Source organism: Felis catus, chromosome A3 (assembly GCF_018350175.1).
Source record: "Felis catus isolate Fca126 chromosome A3, F.catus_Fca126_mat1.0, whole genome shotgun sequence".
Classification (NCBI taxonomy): domain Eukaryota; kingdom Metazoa; phylum Chordata; class Mammalia; order Carnivora; family Felidae; genus Felis; species Felis catus.
Window position 1 is genome coordinate 8,424,849 of NC_058370.1, and position 20,016 is coordinate 8,444,864.

The 20,016-nt window shown below is 46.6% G+C and overlaps 1 protein-coding gene across 9 annotated transcripts in view; it reads left to right on the forward strand.

Annotated features, from left to right (window-relative positions):
* Positions 1-20,016, forward strand: part of BCAS1 (brain enriched myelin associated protein 1) — a 100,642-nt gene that overhangs the window by 19,171 nt on the left and 61,455 nt on the right. For all 9 annotated transcript variants that reach the window (XM_045053477.1, XM_045053478.1, XM_045053482.1 and 6 more), the window contains exon 4: positions 14,980-15,551. In XM_045053477.1, the coding sequence (XP_044909412.1) occupies positions 14,980-15,551 (572 nt within the window). The remainder of the gene's footprint in view (positions 1-14,979; positions 15,552-20,016) is intronic.

The following is a 20,016-nucleotide window of genomic DNA, read 5'->3' on the forward strand; positions in this document are numbered from 1 at the left end:
GGCCCCAGGCCAAAACTCAGAGCTCCCCGAGAGGGGGAGAACGTGGGACCCACATCACTGGTCGGGAGGGGAGCAACTACATGTGTCCTTTGAGCATCTGAGCACTATTAACCCCCCAGTTGGCCTGTTTTTTAAATCTCTTCCCGACACGCAAATAAAAGTCCCTGAGAAGGGGGCGCGAGCCTTCCCCTTGTGGTTGTAGCGAACAAATGCACGACGGCAACTAGGCCAGGGGCAGCCGAGGGGTGAGGAAAGGGGGCTGATGAGAAAGTTCCTAGACCCCGACGTGTGACGCCACAACGTAACCCTGACTCAGGAAACACCCCTTTTAATTGTAACAGGAAGGGGGGGGGGCTCCACAGCGTTTCAGCGCGACACCAAACAAGCGTGCCCGTGAGGTCACTGCTGCTCACAGGAGGGCTGCCACCGCCCCGACACCACATCCTCACACGATGGGATCCAAAAGCAGGAAGAGAAAGGCCAAGAACAAAACAAAACGAAGCAAAAAACCCACCAACAAACCATAACAGGAAGAGAAAGGCGAAGATCGGCCGCCATTTTCCCCCCTTTCATTAGCACGGAGAGAGCGACCTTTCCCAGAAGCCCGTGCACCCAGTAGGCATCCTCTTCATCTCATTGGCCGGAACCAGGTCACGGGGCCACGCTGGTCACGCGGCCAGGCTAGCCGCACGGAATGCTGGGAGGCCCGCCTCTCTGGGCAGCAAGGGAAGAAAACGGGGCCGGTGTGGGTAGGCCGTGGGGAGGGGAAGTGCCTCCCAGCGTGGATCTGAGAGAATTACAGCAGGGCAATCGAGAGCAGCACACATCTTTACTCCGGCCTTGCAGAAGACGTGAAAGGGCTCTAGCTCGTCTCCCAAGCCTCCCCTTTCCCCTCTTCTCCCCACATGTGCTATAGATTTTCCCACCCAACAAGCTCTTTATCCTCGGCCGTGCACCTGAAATCCTGCTCTGCCCCCATCCACGCAGGCCCTTGTGTTCTTCTTCTGCCTTGCACGGCATCGCCTCTCGGTAGACAGCAGCGACCGAACGTTCGGGAAAACTGGCTCTCCCGGGGGGCGCCCAGCGGCTCCTTGCCCCTCCTCCCCCTTGGAAGCATGCCCTGGGAGGTCTCATCCCTGGTGCTTTTTCTCACCAAAAACTCTAGTGGAGAATTTCTGTCGGATAAAGTCATCTTGCCTGTTACACTGTGGTGGTTGACCGTCTCCAGATATGCACACCCCGACTTCCTCCCCTCCCTGCCCGAATAATCCATGCCTCCCCGCTGGAGTTTTCTCGCATCGAATCTGGGCTGGCCTGGCCTGCGTAACCAATAATAGAGTGGAGAGGAGGACCCATGAACTCCAGGCCTAAGCCTTAAGAAGCCCTACAGCCTCTGCCTTTGTCTCTTACAGCGGTAGCTCTGGGGGACGCTAGCTGCCAGGTCAGAAGTCCAAGTACTCTGAGACTGCCCTGCTGGGGTGGGGGGAGCCCAAACTGGTCCCACGAAGAAGCCGTGGGGCAAGAAAGAAAGCAAGGCCCAGCGAGTCCCCAAACGTGCATCCAGCCCAGCCCAGGGCGCATCCCTGGGCTACACAAACATGTACAAATGCCTCTCATGCAACCAGTACAATCTTTAATTCATTGTTTTTTGACAGCTACAAAATGTTTGAAGGTGGGGGTATGTTATAGTTCATTCAGCCATTACCCCCATGTTGGGCATTCATTATTTTTCTTTCTCTCCACTTCGAACGCTGTTGCAGTGAGTATTCTTGTACGTGTTTTGTTTTTTTTGTTTTTTTTATCCTTTGCATTTGAGATAGTTTCTTCAAGAGCAGGTGCTTTCTGGACAGACCGCTTGAATCTGAGGCCTCGCCCCACCTCTTAGCAGCTGTGAGCTTAAACAAGAGACTTAAGTCCTCCATGGAATGGTGTTATGAAGAGTAAATAAGATAATGCTTGTAAATCCCTTTGCTCGGTGCCTGAAACAGTAAATGATGGCCATTAAAATCACGGGGTTCCCAATTTTTAACGCACATTGAAATCACCAGGGGAATTTTGAAAATCCCATTACCGGGTCCCACCTAGAAGGAGTTAAATCGAAGGCTCCGGAGGGTAGGGCCCAGGCATAAATCTTTTTTCAAGTTTCCCTGCGGGCATAAGGATTTTTCGAGCGGCTGACGTTCGGCAGCGTTAGAAACCGTTGGGAAGGCACTGGCACAGAAAATTCCTTAGTCAAACGTTTTTCAAAAATAAAACATGGGCAGTCCTGTTTTAAAGTCTCCCGGGACTTTTTTGTCCCTACCGTGGCTGACACCCTGGACACCGCTTTTTGTTCCAGGGTTCCCACGGTCTGATTTCATTAACTTCCACTAACTTCCACGCGGCCACTGCCCACTGACACACAATCTGCTCGTGGCCTCTCTGGACTGTGAAGGATCCCGAACGGCACACTGGGCCCCGAACGTAGAAAGAGCGACATAGTTTCAGAAGCATGAGCAACGTGAACCTGACCTCCTCTTGACGGGGAGGCCACGACAGCCAGAATGAGACCCAGAGAAAGCGTGAAAAACAGCAAAGAGAGAAACAGGATCGTCACGCGGGAGCTGAACTTCATTTCGTTTCTCTTCCCCAGGGCGCACTTGAACCAGATCGTGACGCGGAATAAATGCATCCACCGTAGTTCTTATCCTCGAGTGGATTTGTCTAAATACCTTCCTTTCACATCCTTTTACCACACTGGGGAGAACTGGCCAACGGTCTTCGCTGAACAAAACTTAAAAAAAAAAAAAATCAGTGAGACCAAAGAAATGCTAAGAAGCCCTAAAATTTCTAGAAGTCTAACAATCAAAGCAGCGTATTGGTGGGTGGGATCGGCTATGCGCAGAGCCGACCTCAAAGACCAAATGTTTCAGAGAACAAGAGATGGGAAATGTGAACAGAGTCTGGCTGCACCTGTAGGTACAAAAGCTGTGATGCATAACTGACTCTCAGATGCCCCGACCCGCCGCGTCCGTCACCTTGAACAGGTCAGACCAGCAGATTCTAGGGCACCAGCCCACACCTTGTGAGTCAGAAATGCTGGCGCTCAGAGCTCCGCTCAGCTTCGGGCTTGGCTTCCCTGGGGGAATCCCTCAGCAGATAATGTTTCGGTGAAAGCCCCATTTTAGGGTTTTCAAAAGAAATTTCCCAATTCAAAAAAATCTAAACACCCTGTTGGGCCAACACCGTACTAGCCGCATTAGCAGATCTGGAAGTTGGCCACTTCTATGCCCCACCCCCCCAAATGAATAAATAAGGATACAGTTCAGTGCTTTTGAGTATATCTACAAGGTAGAGCAACCATCCCCACTATCTAATTCCAGAACATTCTCAGCACCCCAACCAGAAACCCCGCACCCATAAGCAAGTCATTCCCCGTATCCCCTTCCCCCCCACTCCTGGCAACCACTAATCTGCCTTCTGTCTCTCTGGATTCGCCTCTTTTGGATGTCGCATGTAATCAGAATCATGTAATAGGTGGTGTTTTATATCTGGGTTCTCTTACTTAGCGTCGCATTTTAAGGTTCACCCACATGGAAAGTGTGTGGTCATGCTTCATTCTTTTACATGCCCGCATGTGACTCCACTGTCCGGACAGGCCACCTCCTGTTTATCCATTCATCAGTTGATTGAGGTTTGGGCTGTTTCCACTTTCTCCGCTATTTTGAATAGTTCTGCTGTGAACTTTGGTGTACCAGTTCTTGTGCGGACGTATGTTTTCAATCTCTTGGTTACCTACCGAGGAGCGGAATTACCGGGTCACACGGTAACTCTGTCTAACTCACGAAGGAACTATTACACTTCTTTCCAAAACACCTGCACCGTTTTACATTCCCTCCAGCAACACATGCGGGTTCTGGTGGCTCCACGTCGTCGCCCACACTGGTTACTGTCCGTCTTTCTGACTATGGCCGTCCTGGTGGGTGTAAATTGGTACCGTGTTGAGGTTTCGGTTGCCTTTCCCTGATGACTGATGCTGTGGAGCATCTTTTCATACGGGCCCTGATCGTTTCTGGAGAACACGATGTCTCCTGGATTCGTTTGCTTTTCCCGTTCTTCTTCCCTGAGCCTCTCGTCCCATACTGCCTTCTGGCTGGCTACTCTTAGTGCACCAGAGTCCCAGGCTCGTAATTGTCAATCTTCAGCAGTGTTCTTTGTGGCATGAATTCTATTCACCCCACCACCCATGTCCAAGGCTAACCTTCGGCGTTCCAACAGCTGAGGACCCTCTTAGAATAATATGTGGCCTTTCCTGGTACGTCTTGTACCATTTAAAATGTGCTTTATGTTATAGATCTGATCAGTGTCCTTGCTGCTTCACATCCCTGCTACCCTTGGGGGTGGGAGAGAGACACTCTGTTACTTTGCCGCTGAAATACGCATCTCTAGAGCCTATTTACGTATTTATTTTGAGAGAGAGAAAGAACGCAAGCAGGGGAGGTTCAGAGAGAGGGACAGAGAGAATTCCAAGTGGGCTCTGTAGTGTCAGCATGGAGCCTGATGCGGGGCTTCAACCCACAAACCGTGAGATCATGACCTGAGTCGAAACCAAGAGTCAGTTGCTTACCCTACTGAGCCACCCAGGCGGCCCTCTAGAACCCTTGTTTAGGAAGGAATCTGACCGTGTCTATTTTTAAAACAAGTGCACATTGATTTGGGAGCAGCAGTTCTACATTTTATAGAAATAAGGCACTAGTGGGGCACCTGGGTGGCTCAGTCAGTTAAGCATCCGACTTTGGCTCAGGTCATGACTCAAGTTCAAGGTCATGACTCGTGAGTTCAAGTCATGAACTCATCAGGCTCTGTGCTGACATCAGGCTCTGTGCTGACAGCTCAGAACCTGTAGCCTGCTTTGGATTCTGTGTGCCTCTCTCTGTCTGCCCCTCTGCCACTCACACTCTGTCTGTCTGTGGGTCTGTCTGTCTGTCTCTCTCTCTCAGAAATAAACGTTACAAAATTTTAAAAAAAGAACTAGTTTAGGATTTTTGAACATGGAGGTTTATCTCAGTGTTGTTTGTAATAGAAATGGAAATGGAAACAATGACTTGAAAACTATCAGAATGTTCATTGATTAGGGCAATGGCTTAAATATCTTTTGGTGTGTGCATACTAAGGAATATTAGGCAGTGTTTTAAAAAATAAGATAGACTTGGACATATGGATTCTGAGGAATGACTATGGTTGTCTCAGTTTATTTAGGCTGCTCTAAAAAAATGCCACAGACTGGGGGCTGACACAACAACTATTTGTTACGCGCAGTTCGGCAGGTTGGGAAGTCCAAGATCAAGATGCTGGCAGATTCCTTGTCTTGTAAGACCTTGCGTTGCAGAAGGCCATCTCTTCACTGTGTCCTCAAGCAGTGGAAGGGGCAAGGCAGCTCTCTGGGGCCTCTTTTATAACGTCACTAATCACATTCATGAGGACTCCACCTTCTCGATATAATCACCCCCCAAAGGCCCTGCCTCCTAACACCACCAGAGTAGGGGTTAGGATTTCTGCCCATGAGTTTTGCAGGGGCACACATGTTCAATCCATAACAATGATATATAAAAGCGATCAAAACCTACATCTGTTCTGACCCAATTTTTTTTTTAATTTTTTTTTCAACGTTTATTCATTTTTGGGACAGAGAGAGACAGAGCATGAACAGGGGAGGGGCAGAGAGAGAGGGAGACACAGAATCGGAAACAGGCTCCAGGCTCCGAGCCATCAGCCCAGAGCCCAACGCGGGGCTCGAACTCACAGACCACGAGATCGTGACCTGGCTGAAGTTGGACGCTTAACCGACTGCGCCACCCAGGCGCCCCAGACCCGATTTTTGTAAAAACCAACAAGCCCCTGTCTACGTGTATTTGGAACGCTTGTATGTATTTATACGAACATGGACAAAGCTTGATAAGCCATGCTGGGTTGCAGACGCGAGTCACGTTGCCATGAGGGTGGAGGGTCTAGACAGAAAAAGAGAGTTAAGAGATAAATTGTTTTGGATAGTAAATCCACGTAGAGTGTGTCTTATTACCAAATGGAGAAAAAAAAAAAAAAGAACAAAAAACAAAATCAAACATTAAATGCGTCTTTGAGTGATGATATTGGCTCCCATTGGAACGAAGGTGGTTTTGTGCTTGAATTATCTTTGTATGTTCCAGTCTTTTGAAGCATATGAATCATAAGAAATCTGTGAGCAGAGAGGAGGGTAGAAATTGTGATCTTCACTAGTACGGTCTTGCACCACAGTGACAGGAGGTCACAGCTGACTTTCGCGAGAGCATGGGGTGAGGAGTTACCTTTTGCCCACATGATGTTGGAACCCAACATTTCAAGCCAGCATTTACCTCACTGGATGTTCAGACATGCCGTATCACGCCAAGGGTTGGGAACCTTCAGCTCTCAGATGCCCCCTAGCCCGTTCCTCCCTTTTATTTATGCTGGAATGTCTTGGCGAGGACATCGTGGCCTTTTCATATTGAGATGCAAAGCATGAAATGTGATCATGCCGTGAAATGTTCCAATCTAACATCTTCCTCCGAGCTATAAGTATCTGCCACATGAATCCTTATTTCAAGGCCTATAAAACAACAAATGCATTTGCACAACACAGAAAGCCACAGTCGTTTGATGTGTCGTTTGACTCTTGCAGCAAGACCGCAGAAGGGTCATTTCGCAAAACATTTCGAGGTCTTCATCAGTTTTCCCAAGGGCCACTCATTATCCTTTAACATTCAAGTAGAATTCTCTTTTGAAGAGCTTAGTGGGTCGTCACCTAGTTTCCCGTCTACCTTCCTGTCTTCTTGGGTGAACTCTTTGAACTCTGCCTGTTTCTCACCCAACAAAACCACGTGTGTGATCTGAGTGGTACTTTCCAACACTCCACGAACTCCTGCATCTTCTGGAAGGTGTGCAATTCCCCTTTGCAAGTGGTGTGCATCGTACTTCCCCCATACTTGTCCCTTCTCCTGATCGATCGGGGTATTGACACATAGGACAGCATTGCCCCGGAAGGGATGCCCGAGTGGGAGATGACCTTTGTAAGTGGACACTTTGTGAGTGAAATTATGATGATGGTTTCTTCAACCCTAACAGTCGCTAGGAGGGTTTGGATAATGGAGTCTTAGAGGAGGAGAGCTCTTCCTCCCCCACCGCTAGTATCACAAGGGTTGTTACTCTTGCCATGGTTATAGCCAGGTTCCCTTGGTGTTTGATACGCCCCAGGCTCTGTGCTGCTGCCTTACCTGTTCCCTGACTTAATCCTGTTAGGTGCCAGGCACTTCTGGGGGCAGTGGAGACGCAGCTATGATCAAGACAGACCAGGTCTCTATCTACTTGCGCTTACGTTCTAATGGGGAAGAAGCAAGCAAGCGATGAATGAATGAGATCATTTCAGAGACTATGGAATGCTCTGCAGAGTCCAGAGAGGGAAGGGGGGTGAGTAGGAGGGTGACTTCAGAGAGGGTGGTCAAGGAAGACCTGACCTGAGACCTGAATGATAAGCAGGTAGCCATGGGAAGAAAGATCAGAAGGGAAGCATTCCCAGGCGGAAAGACCGACTAGTGCAGAGGGCTTCAGGTGGGGACGAGGTTGGTGTGTCGAGAGGAGGAACACGGGATGAGCTGAGGGTCTAGCTGGTGTCCTCCGTGGTAGAGTCTGGGCTGGATTTCAGTGGTGCTGAGGCCCCTCTTTGGATAGTTTTATGTAGATGAATGACATGATCTAAGTTTTATTTAAAACAAAACCAAATCACACAGCAATGTTTCCCAGATGTGAGAAAACACAGGCTTTTTTGTTGTTTTCGTGCATAGTGTTTTCTTGAAAATCCACTAATTCCATTAACCAAACTTTGCTTTGTTCCCTCCCTCTCTTCTGTTCTTGCTTCTGCTCCAACATGTCAGGGGGTTGAGCTTTGGAATCAGGCAAAACATGGGCTCACATCCTGCCTCCACCCTTAATACACCACTGTATTTAATATTTCAGAGTCCAACCGAGGTCCTCTGCTCCACCATCTAAGTTCTTAACAATTAAAAAGCCACTTGAAAAGTGACCTTACTTCTCAGAGCCTTGGTTTTCCCATCTGTAAAATGGGGGGGGGGTGATGATAGTACCTAACTTGTACCCTTCCTGTTGTACATAAATAAAATGCTTCTCATCACATACAGCATTTACCATAATGGCTGGCATATGGGAAATGTTCACTAAATGTTGGAGATGGTGTTTACAGTGGCAGCAAGTGAAGATTTCAAAACTCTGGCACATGAAAAAAAAAAACAACCCCAAAGATAATCCTTCCTCACAAAATCTGAAAAGAGACTGTGTGTGTGTGTGTGTGTGTGTGTGTGTGTGTGTGTGTGAACATACAGTAGAACGTTGAGGAAGCAGCTGTTTTGACTGAAAATACTTGCTACGTAGAAAATGATAAACATTCCTGAAACTTCTCTGGCCCAGATTCTTAGATTTCTGAAGAGAAGTTAATTCCTATCATTACTACTTTTGAACGTCTTTCCAGAGCACTCAAGTTTGTAGGTTAAACCATTGGAATAATTTTTTTTCTTATAACCTGTGTTTAGAGATATGAAATAGTGATTCTAGTAATAATATATATAGAACACACACACACACACACAAAACCTAATTTTTATTGAGGATCCACCACATACCCGCAAGCAGTAAAGCACTTTGTTGGAAGTATTTCGTTTAATCCTACAAACTCTTTGAAGAAGGCACTATTATTTTCTTGCCCATTTTATAGGAAAATTGAGGCATAGAGATATAAAGTAATTCACCCAGATCACAGTCAGATCTTCCTCAGCTTAAGATGGGGCTACCTCTCGGGGCGCCTGGGTGGCCCAATCAGTTAAGTGCCCAACTCTTGACTTCGGCTCAGGTCATGATCTCGCAGTTTATGAGTTCAAGCTGTGCATCAGGCTCTGCGCTGACAGCATGGAGCCTGCTTGGGATTCTGTCCCCCTCTCTCTTCCCCTCGCTTGCTTGCTCTCCATCTCCCTCTCAAAATAAATAAAAATAAACCTAAAAGAAAGATAAATCCATTGTACACTGAAAATGTATTTACTATACCCAACCTACTGACCATCATAATTTAGCCTAGCCTCCCTTAAACGTGCTCAGAGCATTGCCATTATCCTGCCGTTTGGTAAAAACATCTCACACAAAGCCTATTTGGTAATGAAGTGTTGACTATGGCACGAAATGTGCTGAAAACTGCAGTGGAAGGGAGAGACGGGGTGGCTCTGTGGTAGGATGGTGTCAGCCTACGGGTTGTTGACCTTCATGATTGCGTGGCTGTCGGGGAGCTGCCGCTGTCCAGCATCAGGAGAGAAGGGCGCCCCGCGTGTCGCTAGCCCAGCAAAAGATCCAGGTGCAAAATTCCAAGTACAGTTTCCATTGAATGAGAACCACTTTTGCAACTCTGTAAAGTCGAAAAACACAAGTCCGATCGCTGCGAGTCGAAGACCATCTGTATTTAAATATTTTTTAAATTTGTTTTAATGTTTATTTTTGAGAGAGAAGGAGAGACAGAGCATGAGTGGGGGAGGGGCAGAGAGAGAGGGAGACACAGAATCTGAAACAGGGTCCAGGCTCTGAGCTGTCGGCACAGAGCCCAACGCGGGGCTCGAACTCACAGACCGTGAGATCATGACCTGAGCCAAAGTCGGACGCTCAACCGACTGAGCCGCCCAGGTGCCCCAAAGACTATCTGTATTTAATATTTTAGAGTCAAACCGAGGTCCTCTGCTCCACCATCTAAGTTCTTAACAATTATGCTGAAAAGCCACTGGAAATAAGTTTTCAATCACATGTCTGCATAAGATGGCTTTCTTCTAAAAAGCCACACACATAATACAAAATGTATTTTCTGCAGTAGAAAGATCAAAATTTTCAATCCTCCTAGATAGTTGGGGTCTGTCATGTGCGTTCTGCTTGATTCCTTTTTATCTTCCTTAAACTCTTACTCATTTTTTTCATGGAAAGTAAAATCTCTTTGGTATGTCATCTGTTTGTCTGCTTTAGGAGAAAACTTTTTATTGGAACCAGATTCGGGATGGGCTTCTCTCAAGATTTTTCATAGGAATTGAAAGCTGAGTTCCGATCATCTAGAAGGCACTGTTCAATTCTTTCCATAATCATGTGAGGACGCCATGTAAACAAAAATTATCTTTGCAACGGTGTAAGACCTGTAATTCCAATGGATTTTCTTCCTATTCATTCATAGATCGGATGTGTGTGTGCGTGTGTGTGTGTTGTGTGTGCATTTAAGTCGATATCTTAGGATATATTTTCTTTCTTTTTTTTATTTTTTAAAAAACAATTGTTTAATGTTTATTTTTGAGAGAGAGAGACAGAGCGTGAGCGGTGGAGGGGCAGAGAGATAGAGGGAGACACAGAATCCACGGAATCGGAAGCTGGCTCCAGGCTCTGAGCTGTCAGCACAGAGCCCAATGTGGGGCTTGACCTCACAAACTGCAAGATCATGACCTGAGCTGAAGTCAGACACCTAGCCGACTGAGCCACCCAGGCACTCCATGGAAATATTTTGTTTCTAATGTTTATTGAAGGTCTCAAGAGGTTGCAATCTCTCTCCCAAAGTGGATTTTTTTCTCCTTCACTTTAAATGCAAAGACAAAGAGTTGGTGGCTCTTCTATCCAGTTCCTTGGAACTTACTTCCTTGTTTCATTCTCCTTATCCTCCTTCCTCCCAAGTAAATGCCTCCTAGACAGACTTGAAGAGCCTGGAGACAACTTCCCAAGAAGAAGATTGCTAGCCATCACTTCACAAGTGGAATAGGTACTGGCCAATTCTCTGAAATTCTCTCCAAGTCACTGAGTATATACTTAATAGAAACTGGCATAAGTGAAAAAAAAGAAAAAAAAAGATCTGTTGGCCACGTAACGGTAAATTTCACCTTCAGGCACAGCTGGATCCAGGTGTTCAAATGTCCTCATCGGGCGTTTATTCCCTGAATCTTTTGACTCTGCTTTCATCTGTGTTGGTTCTCAGGCAAGTACTTGTGAATGTGATGGCCAAGGCCACCCCTAACAGATGCACCCCCGCTGGTTTGCCAAGCCAAGCATAAAGGGTGTAACTCTGTTCTAATGGGTTCAGCAAAAGCCACAGGATTATTCTAGCTTAGATCACAGGCGCTCCTGGGAAGTAAGCATTTTAGTAAAGGAACTAGAAGCTCTGGGTGATAGACTTGCATATGCATTCACCAAGTTTGGGGGGCAGACCTTCATTATCGTGGAATGCCCCATCTAGGAAGTGCTAGTTCTTATAAGTTGTAAAACATACTTTTCCCATTCTCTAACATGAAGAGCTACATAGTTTTCATCTACTGTGATTTGTAAATGCACTGAGGCGCAGCCTAGATACCTGGAAAGTAAGGAATTTATCCTATATTAAAGCAATATATTGGCACTTTTTAAAGTCTATCCAGGGACTACCTCAAACCTAAAAGCTTCTGCACAGCAAAGGAAACCATCAGCACAATAAAAAAAGCAACCCACTTAATGGGAGAAAATATTTGTAAATCATGTATTCAATAAAGGATTAATATCCAAAATGTATAAAAAACTCAGCTCAGTAGCAAAAAAAAAAAAATCTGATTTAAAAATGGACAGAGAATGTAAACAGACATTTTCCAAGGAAGACATGCAGATAGCCCACCAGCACATGAAAAAGTGTTTGGCATCAATAATTATGAGGGAAATCCAAATAAAAACCACACTGAGATATCACCTCACATCTATCGGAAAGGCTACTATCAAAAGGACAAGAAATAACAAGTGTTGGTGAGAATATGGTGAGAGGGGACCCTTGTACACCATTGGTGGGGATGCACATTGGTGTAGCCACCGCGGAAAACAGCATGAGGGTTCCTCAAAAAATTAAAAATAGAACTACCATATGATCCAGAAATTCCACTTCTGGGTATTTATCCAAAGGAAATGAAAACCCGAATTCCAAAAGATACCCGCATCCCCATGTTCATTGCAGCATTATTTACAACAGCCAGGATATGGAGACAACCTAAATGTCCATCAACAGATGAATGGGTAAAGATGTGGTATATGTGCGTGTGTGTGTGTGTGTGTGTGTGTGTATAATATATATACACGCATATTGTATACATATTATATACATACATATATATACATATTATATATATATACACTATATATATATATATATATATATATATATATATATATATATAATCAATACTACTTGGCCATAAGAAAGAAGAAAATCTTGCCGTTTGCAAAAACGTAAATGGCCCTTGAAGATACTGTGCTAAGTGAAATAAGTCAGACAGAGAGAGACAAATGTCATAGTCACGTATATGTGGAATATAACAGACAAATGGACAAACAAAACTTGCAGATGCAGAGGACAGAGTGGTCGTGATCAGAGGGGTCGGGAGGGTTGGGAGGTGGGTGAACAGGGTGAAGGGGGGGTCAACCGTGTGGCGGCAGATGGTCACCAGACTTGCTGTCATATATACGAACGGTATGGAGTGTATACCAATATAGAATTATCACGTTGTACGCCTGAAACTAAGACAATGATATGGGCCAATTTTTAAAAAAGTCTTTCTGGGGCGCCTGGGTGGCGCAGTCGGTTAAGCGTCCGACTTCAGCCAGGTCATGATCTCGCGGTCTGTGAGTTCGAGCCCCGCGTCAGGCTCTGGGCTGATGGCTCGGAGCCTGGAGCCTGTTTCCGATTCTGTGTCTCCCTCTCTCTCTGCCCCTCCCCCCTTCATGCTCTGTCTCTCTCTGTCCCAAACATAAATAAAAAACGTTGAAAAAAAATAAAAATAAAAATAAAAATAAAAATAAAAAAGTCTTTCCTGGAGAAGGGTTTTCTTTTCAAAGACTTTTTCCCTGAGCAGGACACTCTCATGTACCGTTAGCTCTTTTGATTCCCGTCTGGAGAGTCAAGAAGAGAGGAAAAAGGGAAAGAGACAGGCTGATGCTCTTGGCAATTCGAAAAGCCCTCCCTTGTTTTGAATCTCAGTCTCTGCCTTTTTGTCAACTGTTTCCTCTTCTCCTGGCATGGGCCATCCCCACAATTCATTTATATTCACTGTGATGCGTCAGCTGCCCGCCTGGCTTACTCAGCACCCTGACATCTATCACTTCCTTATTCCGGCTCTCCCTCCCGCCTTCTTGCCCTGAGTACAGCGTTTACCACGGTTATGAATTCCTAGAGCACAGGAAAGGGGTGAGGAAGAGCTGGGTGACAAACCCAGTGCCCCTACGGGGTGACTTCCTTGAGGTCCGAGATTGTGAGGAATATCGCAACCTAGTGCTTATCACCGTCCTCGGTACTGTCCTTTCTGTGTTCCTCAGAGACAACCCTTCATTCTACCTAGGAATCCAGCTCTTCTCTGTCTGTCTGTCTGTCTCTCTCTCCTTTATGTTTGCTCCCGACTCTAGACACTGGGAGATACCAGAGTTTGGCAAAAACAGTTGCTAATAGAAATGTGTGTGTGTGTGTGTGTGTGTGTGTTTCTCACGCATATTAACAAGCCGTACGAGCAGACCAAAAGATTCTCCCTTTTCTCTTTCTCTCTTCCTGCAAACAGATATTTTAAAAGTGGCTGGCTGCACCTGGATAAAGCAAACCGCAATGCTGGCAAAGGCATGGGAGAATCCTTCAAGATAATCACAGTGCCTGTCAATTATTAAGCAGTCTGTGTCCCTTAAACATCCGGGCAAATGCTGCAAGGGAGCTGTTAGCATTCCCACCTGAGGGATGAGGAAATTCAAAGGTGTTTGGTGACTTGCCCAAGGTCACACAGCTTATCAGTAGAGAATCTTGATCTTTAATTTTGATTCCAAAATTTGCGGTGTCTCTCCCCCGCAGTTCAGTGGGACCCACACAGCGGTCAAAGCAGAAACAGCTGGATGCCAGGGCCCCTCCCCGGAGGGGGCGGAGCCTGCATCCACAAGCTGACCCTATGCCTCTGATTCCGGGCCACCTGAAGTCTAATTGGCCTTCTTGCGTGGACGTTTGTTTTCCCAGCCTTCTGGAAACTTTCCGAGTGCTACTTTTAAAAATCTCCCCTTAGTCTCTGCTAATATAGGCCTCATGGTAAGACAGAGCACAAACTTCAGAGTCAGGTGTCTGCCCCTGACCACACGCTGTTACTTACCAGCTCACTGGGCGGCCGTGGGGAGGTGCATCAACCTCTCTGGTGGCCAGGTTTCTCACTCGTGAATAATGACAGTGACCAACATGCATCAGGCACAGTTCTGTGGGTTTTAAGCATATTAAGTCATGTAACCTTCATAACCAAATTAGGAGGGAAGTTCTACTATTTGCCTGAATTTACCAGAAAATTGAGGCATGGGACGGTTGGGTACCTCAGGTGCAGATAGACACTTTAGCTCAGCGGTCCTCAAACTTGAGTGATTTTTGGCCCCCAGGGGACATAGGGGGGCATCTTGGGTTGTCACAACTTGGGGGTGGCCCTGGAATCTATTGGGTAGAGGCCAGGGATGCTGCTAAGAATCCTGCAGCGCACAAGAGGAGCCCCCCCGGCAAAGAATGATCCAGCCCCCGAGGTCAGAAGTCAGAAGGTTGAGAAACTTTGTTCTAGGTCCAGAGCCCAAGCTCCCGACAGCTGTGCTGCCTCCCAGTTGATATCGTGACAACACTCTTCTCTCGGGATCCTTGCAACAGGCTGACAGCATCATTAAGTGCGTGTCACCAGTGCAGCGCCTGGTGTGGGCTTTCTGCTAACTGGCTTTTCTCCTAGCGAGGTCACAGGAGTTCTAGGTGACCAGGTTCTGCTTTGCAGCGTGACCGGACAGCCACAGAGCCCCGGCTGCATTCTGGCCTTTGTATATCAAACATTTGGAGTCCATTATCGATCCTTGAATTTCCTCGCCGGGCTGAATAACTGCTGTTTGTCTTTGTGTTTACAGTTGATTTGGGAATAAGTGTCAAGGAGGATAATGCGGTCACTTCTTCCCCCGAGACAATGGAGATGAGCGCTGTTGCGGATGCCAACGGAAAGAATCTTGGGAACGAGGCCAAAGCCGGGGCGCCAGCTGCTAAATCTCGTTTTTTCTTGACACTCGCTCGGCCTGTACCAGGACGTGCTGGAGACCAAGCCACGGATGCATCCACTGGGTCAGTGAAGCTTGATGTCAGCTCCAATAAAGCTCTAGGGAACAAAGAACCAAGTGAGAGCGTGACTCTCCCGGGGGCAGCTGCACGGGGGCACGACCCAGATAAAACCCCGGGGCAGAGCCCAGCCGGGGCCGAAGGCGTCTCTGCCACTTGGGGACCAGCGCCCGTCTCACCTGAGTCAGGGGGAGCAGCCCCCGCCAAGCCTAAGGACTCCGGCTTTTTTGACAAACTCTTCAAACTGGACAAGGGACGGGAAAAGGCACCAGTGGACAGCCAACAGGAAGCCAAGAGCGCGGAGCGTCAGGACCAGGCCGAGGAAGTCCCTGGATTGTCAAGGCCGCCCGATGATGTCCCTGCAGAGAGGGTAAGTGCTGACGAGGGACGATCCCTTTTGTTAAGCTCCGGGGGGTGGGGGGGGCTCTCTGATGGGGTAAGCGGATGGCGTCTATATTGCTCTCCAGTCGCCAAGGGGCCCCGACAAGGTACGCAGCCCTCTAGAACAAATGGCACATTGTAGGGTCCCCCATGTTCCTGTGGACAGAAACATCTGTTTGAAGAACAATAACAGCTGTGGCATCTGTTTTATGTAAAAGAAGAGAGGAGGTGAGTTACATACAGATGAATCCGTCCTTCCATTTATCAAAGGTAGAGGAAGACAGGTTGCATTTATGATCAATGGAGTCTGGAGGGAAAGGCCTTAGCAGAATAAAAACGGTTCCTAAAAGACTTAAATACCTCGCCTGGCCTCGGTAGCTTGTTTCACAACCAGCATGTTTATAGGCTTTTGTTGGAATACATTTCATTTCTTATTTTTAATAGCCTGGATTGATCTTTAACTATCTTTTGCACCAAAGCATGGGTTTAAATAAAGAGCTTTTACAGCTCTGGGCAGACCCTTTTATGTACTAATTATTTTCCCACAAGCTGGGGTCATATCTTTGTAAAAACTAGATATTTTTAAAGGAGGTATTCCACATCAGCTGCTTTCTTTCCTGCACAAAGAAACACGAGTTCTTTTGATCTGAAAAAGAGCATTTGCTTTTTATCTTGAGTTTGTTTGTGTTCGGCCGAGAAAAGAAACTCCTTCAATGAAGAAGGAAATAAAAGTTGATACACTGTGTTTCAAGGGAAGTTGCTAATAACACTGGCTGTCACGTATTGAGCACTGACAGTATACCACCTCTGTTCTAAGCGCTGTACGGATATATTATTCTCCATAAGGAAAATGAGTATCACCTCAGTCTGTGGTTTCAATGCACGCAGGACCGTGTCAAACATTATACTGTAAATGTCAGGCACCAGCTGTAAGTTCTGGAGAGTTAAAATTGGGGAAAAGTCATCAGGTTCGTGGGTTCGGGCTCTCACTATCAGCGTTCTTGATCTTTCTGTAAATTTCTACTGCACAAACTGATTTTCAATTTTTCTTTCAAAAGCTTAAGAACTTGTCCCGCAAATGCCCGGTTCCCCAAATGCACCAGTTCAGATGCCAATCGAATAGCTTTCTGTATAATTCAAAGTAAGTTTTCAAACGCATCCAGGCACCAAATCTTTACTGAGTGGGACGCTGCCGGGTGCAGGTGAGGCCAGGCTACAGTGGAGGCTGGGACAGAGCCCTTGTCCTCAGGGACCTTGGTCCAGGAAGAAATGCGGTACAACCCCCCCCCCCCCCACACCACCACCACCATTATTATGGGAGATGCCAAGTGCTCTCACTGGGGAGGCTGTGTGTTGGGCAGGGTGCTCCGACACAAAGAGAATTGGCCTCCCTGGCTCCCAGAACATTCCATCAAATGTATAAACCAGGAGTTGGAATGTTATTTGTCTTGGGGCTAGAAACTGGTCATCCATATTCATGAATATTTGAGAAACGATTTACTACCTGACTCTGAGTGGAAACTCTTGTTGAGTTCTCATTTATCCATCGCGGGCTCCTAAGGCTGTTCTGAGGTTGTGATTTTTTTGAATAATCACGTTTCATTCACTGGGGTATCCAAAGCCAACCCATCACTGGAGTCAGGAAAAGATTGAGTTACTTACGGGACAAGGATGAAGGACTGAGCTTTACCCATCTGGAGACAGGTGTCTAAGTAACTTATCCAAATCCCCACCTTAATTAAGAAAACCAGTGTAGCATCTGATACCGGACCCTTAAACATTTCTTTTTTCAACGTTTATTTATTTTTGGGACAGAGAGAGACAGAGCATGAACGGGGGAGGGGCAGAGAGAGAGGGAGACACAGAATCGGAAACAGGCTCCAGGCTCTGAGCCATCAGCCCAGAGCCCGACATGGGGCTCGAACTCACGGACCGCGAGATCGTGACCTGGCTGAAGTCGGACGCTTAACCGACTGCGCCACCCAGGCGCCCCTTAAACATTTTTAACCATAAAGCCCCAATGCGGTCAATCCACTCCTGTTCTAAGAAAAGCACAGGGAAGTTCAGACTTGTACTTTACCAACCCAGTGTTTTGTTATTGGAGACCCTTAGGGACAGCACCTCGAACTGAGTGGAGTGAGTTCCAAAATGAGATACAGTTCAGAAAATGGGGGCTTGTATGGGGAACATGGCAGGTATCTGATAGAGTCAAGCCCGTGGTGATATTTTAAAGTTACAGTGACCTCTCAGAAGACCCTCACACTGTCAGAAAAAAAAGCGAGTCAGCTCCCTAAGATTCACCAATGAGGTTTGCATTTGGTCTTGTTACACTACAAATTTCCATGTTTTTATTGGCAACATCACTGGAATTTAAATATCGAGTACCACCCCGAACTATATGCATGTAAAACATGGGAGAGCTAGGCTACGCCATTTATTTCTCCTTTAGTCTGTGAACTTGCGGACATTCAAATACATGCATCTGTGAGGACTGTAAACAAACCACAGCCTCCTGATTATTAAGGTTTCTCATCTGATCCCTGGCTGTACAGACGGCTTTTGGGGGAGGGGGAGGGAGGAGGAGGGATTGATTGTTCTAGGAGTGCAATGAGAGAATCCAGCCCCGGGAAAGTAACACGAATAAAACTTCTCAGCCAATGGCTTTCTTGGTGGGAGTACCACACTATGTGTAAATGGCCGTCAATGTATTGATTCAGAATTCTTAGCGTAAATTATGCCTTGGGTGCAGCCACATCAGCTGTCCCCTCCCCACCCACCCACATGAACCTCCCCCCCCCACCGTCTCACTGCATGCTTCTTCCTGGCTTGGAGTTCCAGCCGCAAACCTGCAGAGCTGTGAATTGGGGGAAGGATGCCCCCATTGCATTCTGGGAGAGGCACACAAATCTTCTGTGTTTTCGGGTCGACAATCTTATTTTTGTGCCTCGTAAAACTACATTCAGAGCATAGCAGAATTAAAACAAGGCCAGAATTCATGAACAAATGAAGCATTTAGTGCATAGGTCAAAGAAAAGATAAATTATATGCCTGAAAGGTTTCACTGAGCTGTGATTCACACAAACTGTGTTGGCAGGGATGAGATTTGTTTTTTTCTTAATTTTTCCAGCCCCTCGACAATTGAACCAGAGCTATAAGATACACACTTAAGAGATTCATTGTCCAAAAAAAAAAAAAAAAAAAAAAAACCATAATGAAAATTTGATCTTCATCGGTTTAAAAAAACACACTAAGTGTCTGTTGCCAACCAGTAATTCCAGAAGTGTCTTTGTGTTGGAGGGAAAGGGGAGGGGCGGGGCTTAACCTGTTACCAAGCACAGATTCAAGAGACCTGAACAAGAAGATGCCTTTCTTCTAAAGTTTTATTAAATCCTGCAACTGTTATTTAAACACCAACCTTTGCAAAGGTTTAAAAGATGAATCGCAGTCTAGTCCTTCAAAGATCTAGTAAGAGACATAATTTTTTTTAAGTTTATTTATTTAGAGAGAGAGAGAGAGCATATGTTCGGGTACACATGCATGCACATGGGGGAGGGGCAGAGAGAGGTGGGGGTGGGGGAGAGCTCAAGCAGGATCCTGCACTGCAGGGCTCAGTCCCACAAACTGCAAGATCATGACCTGGGCCAAAATCAAGAGTCGGACCCTTAACCAACTGAGCCACCCAGGCGCCCCATAAGAGACAATTTTTTACGGGAAGCTGTGATAAGTACACTGATCCCCAAATTCATGCAGGCTCCAGATATTAAGAAAAATACTGTTTTTGCTTCCTTGTGTCCTTTTCTCTCTTGAACACACTCCATTCAGGCTTTTCTCCTCCACATTAACTGTTCTTGTCAATGTGGCCAGGATGTGGCCTCCCCCAACCCTCAGCTCGGCTGCCAAGCCCCGGACGTCTCAGGCCTATCCCACTGGACTTGCCAGCCACATCAGCGACCCTTCCTTCTGGAAATATCACCCTCACTTAGTTGCCAGTTTCTCCCCCTCGCTGATTAAGGAGTTCCTCAATCTCTTTTGCTGGATCTTACCTTCTAAACGTTGGAGTTCCCCAGAACTGAATTCTTAGACATCGTCTCTGACTACAGTTATTTCCGTAGAGTCCCAAGGGTTTAGATGCAGCCCCCTGTGGACGCGCCCCAAGTTCATGTCTATAGCCTACACCTACTCCTCAAGTCCAGCCTTAAATATCCAGCTGCCTCTTGACACATATTCTTGAATTTCGACATCTCCAGTCAAAGGTTCGCCCGACCTCAATGTGTGCAAAACCGAACTCCTCATTCACATCCAACAACAAGCAACAACATGCCTACCTGTGTGATCTACGGGCTTCCTCATTTCACGTAATGGACACTCCATCCTGCCACTGCTGTTTGGCAGTAGAAGTGGAATGAGAGAACCAAGATTTCCAGAATCCTACATGGCATAGAAGCAGGTATAAA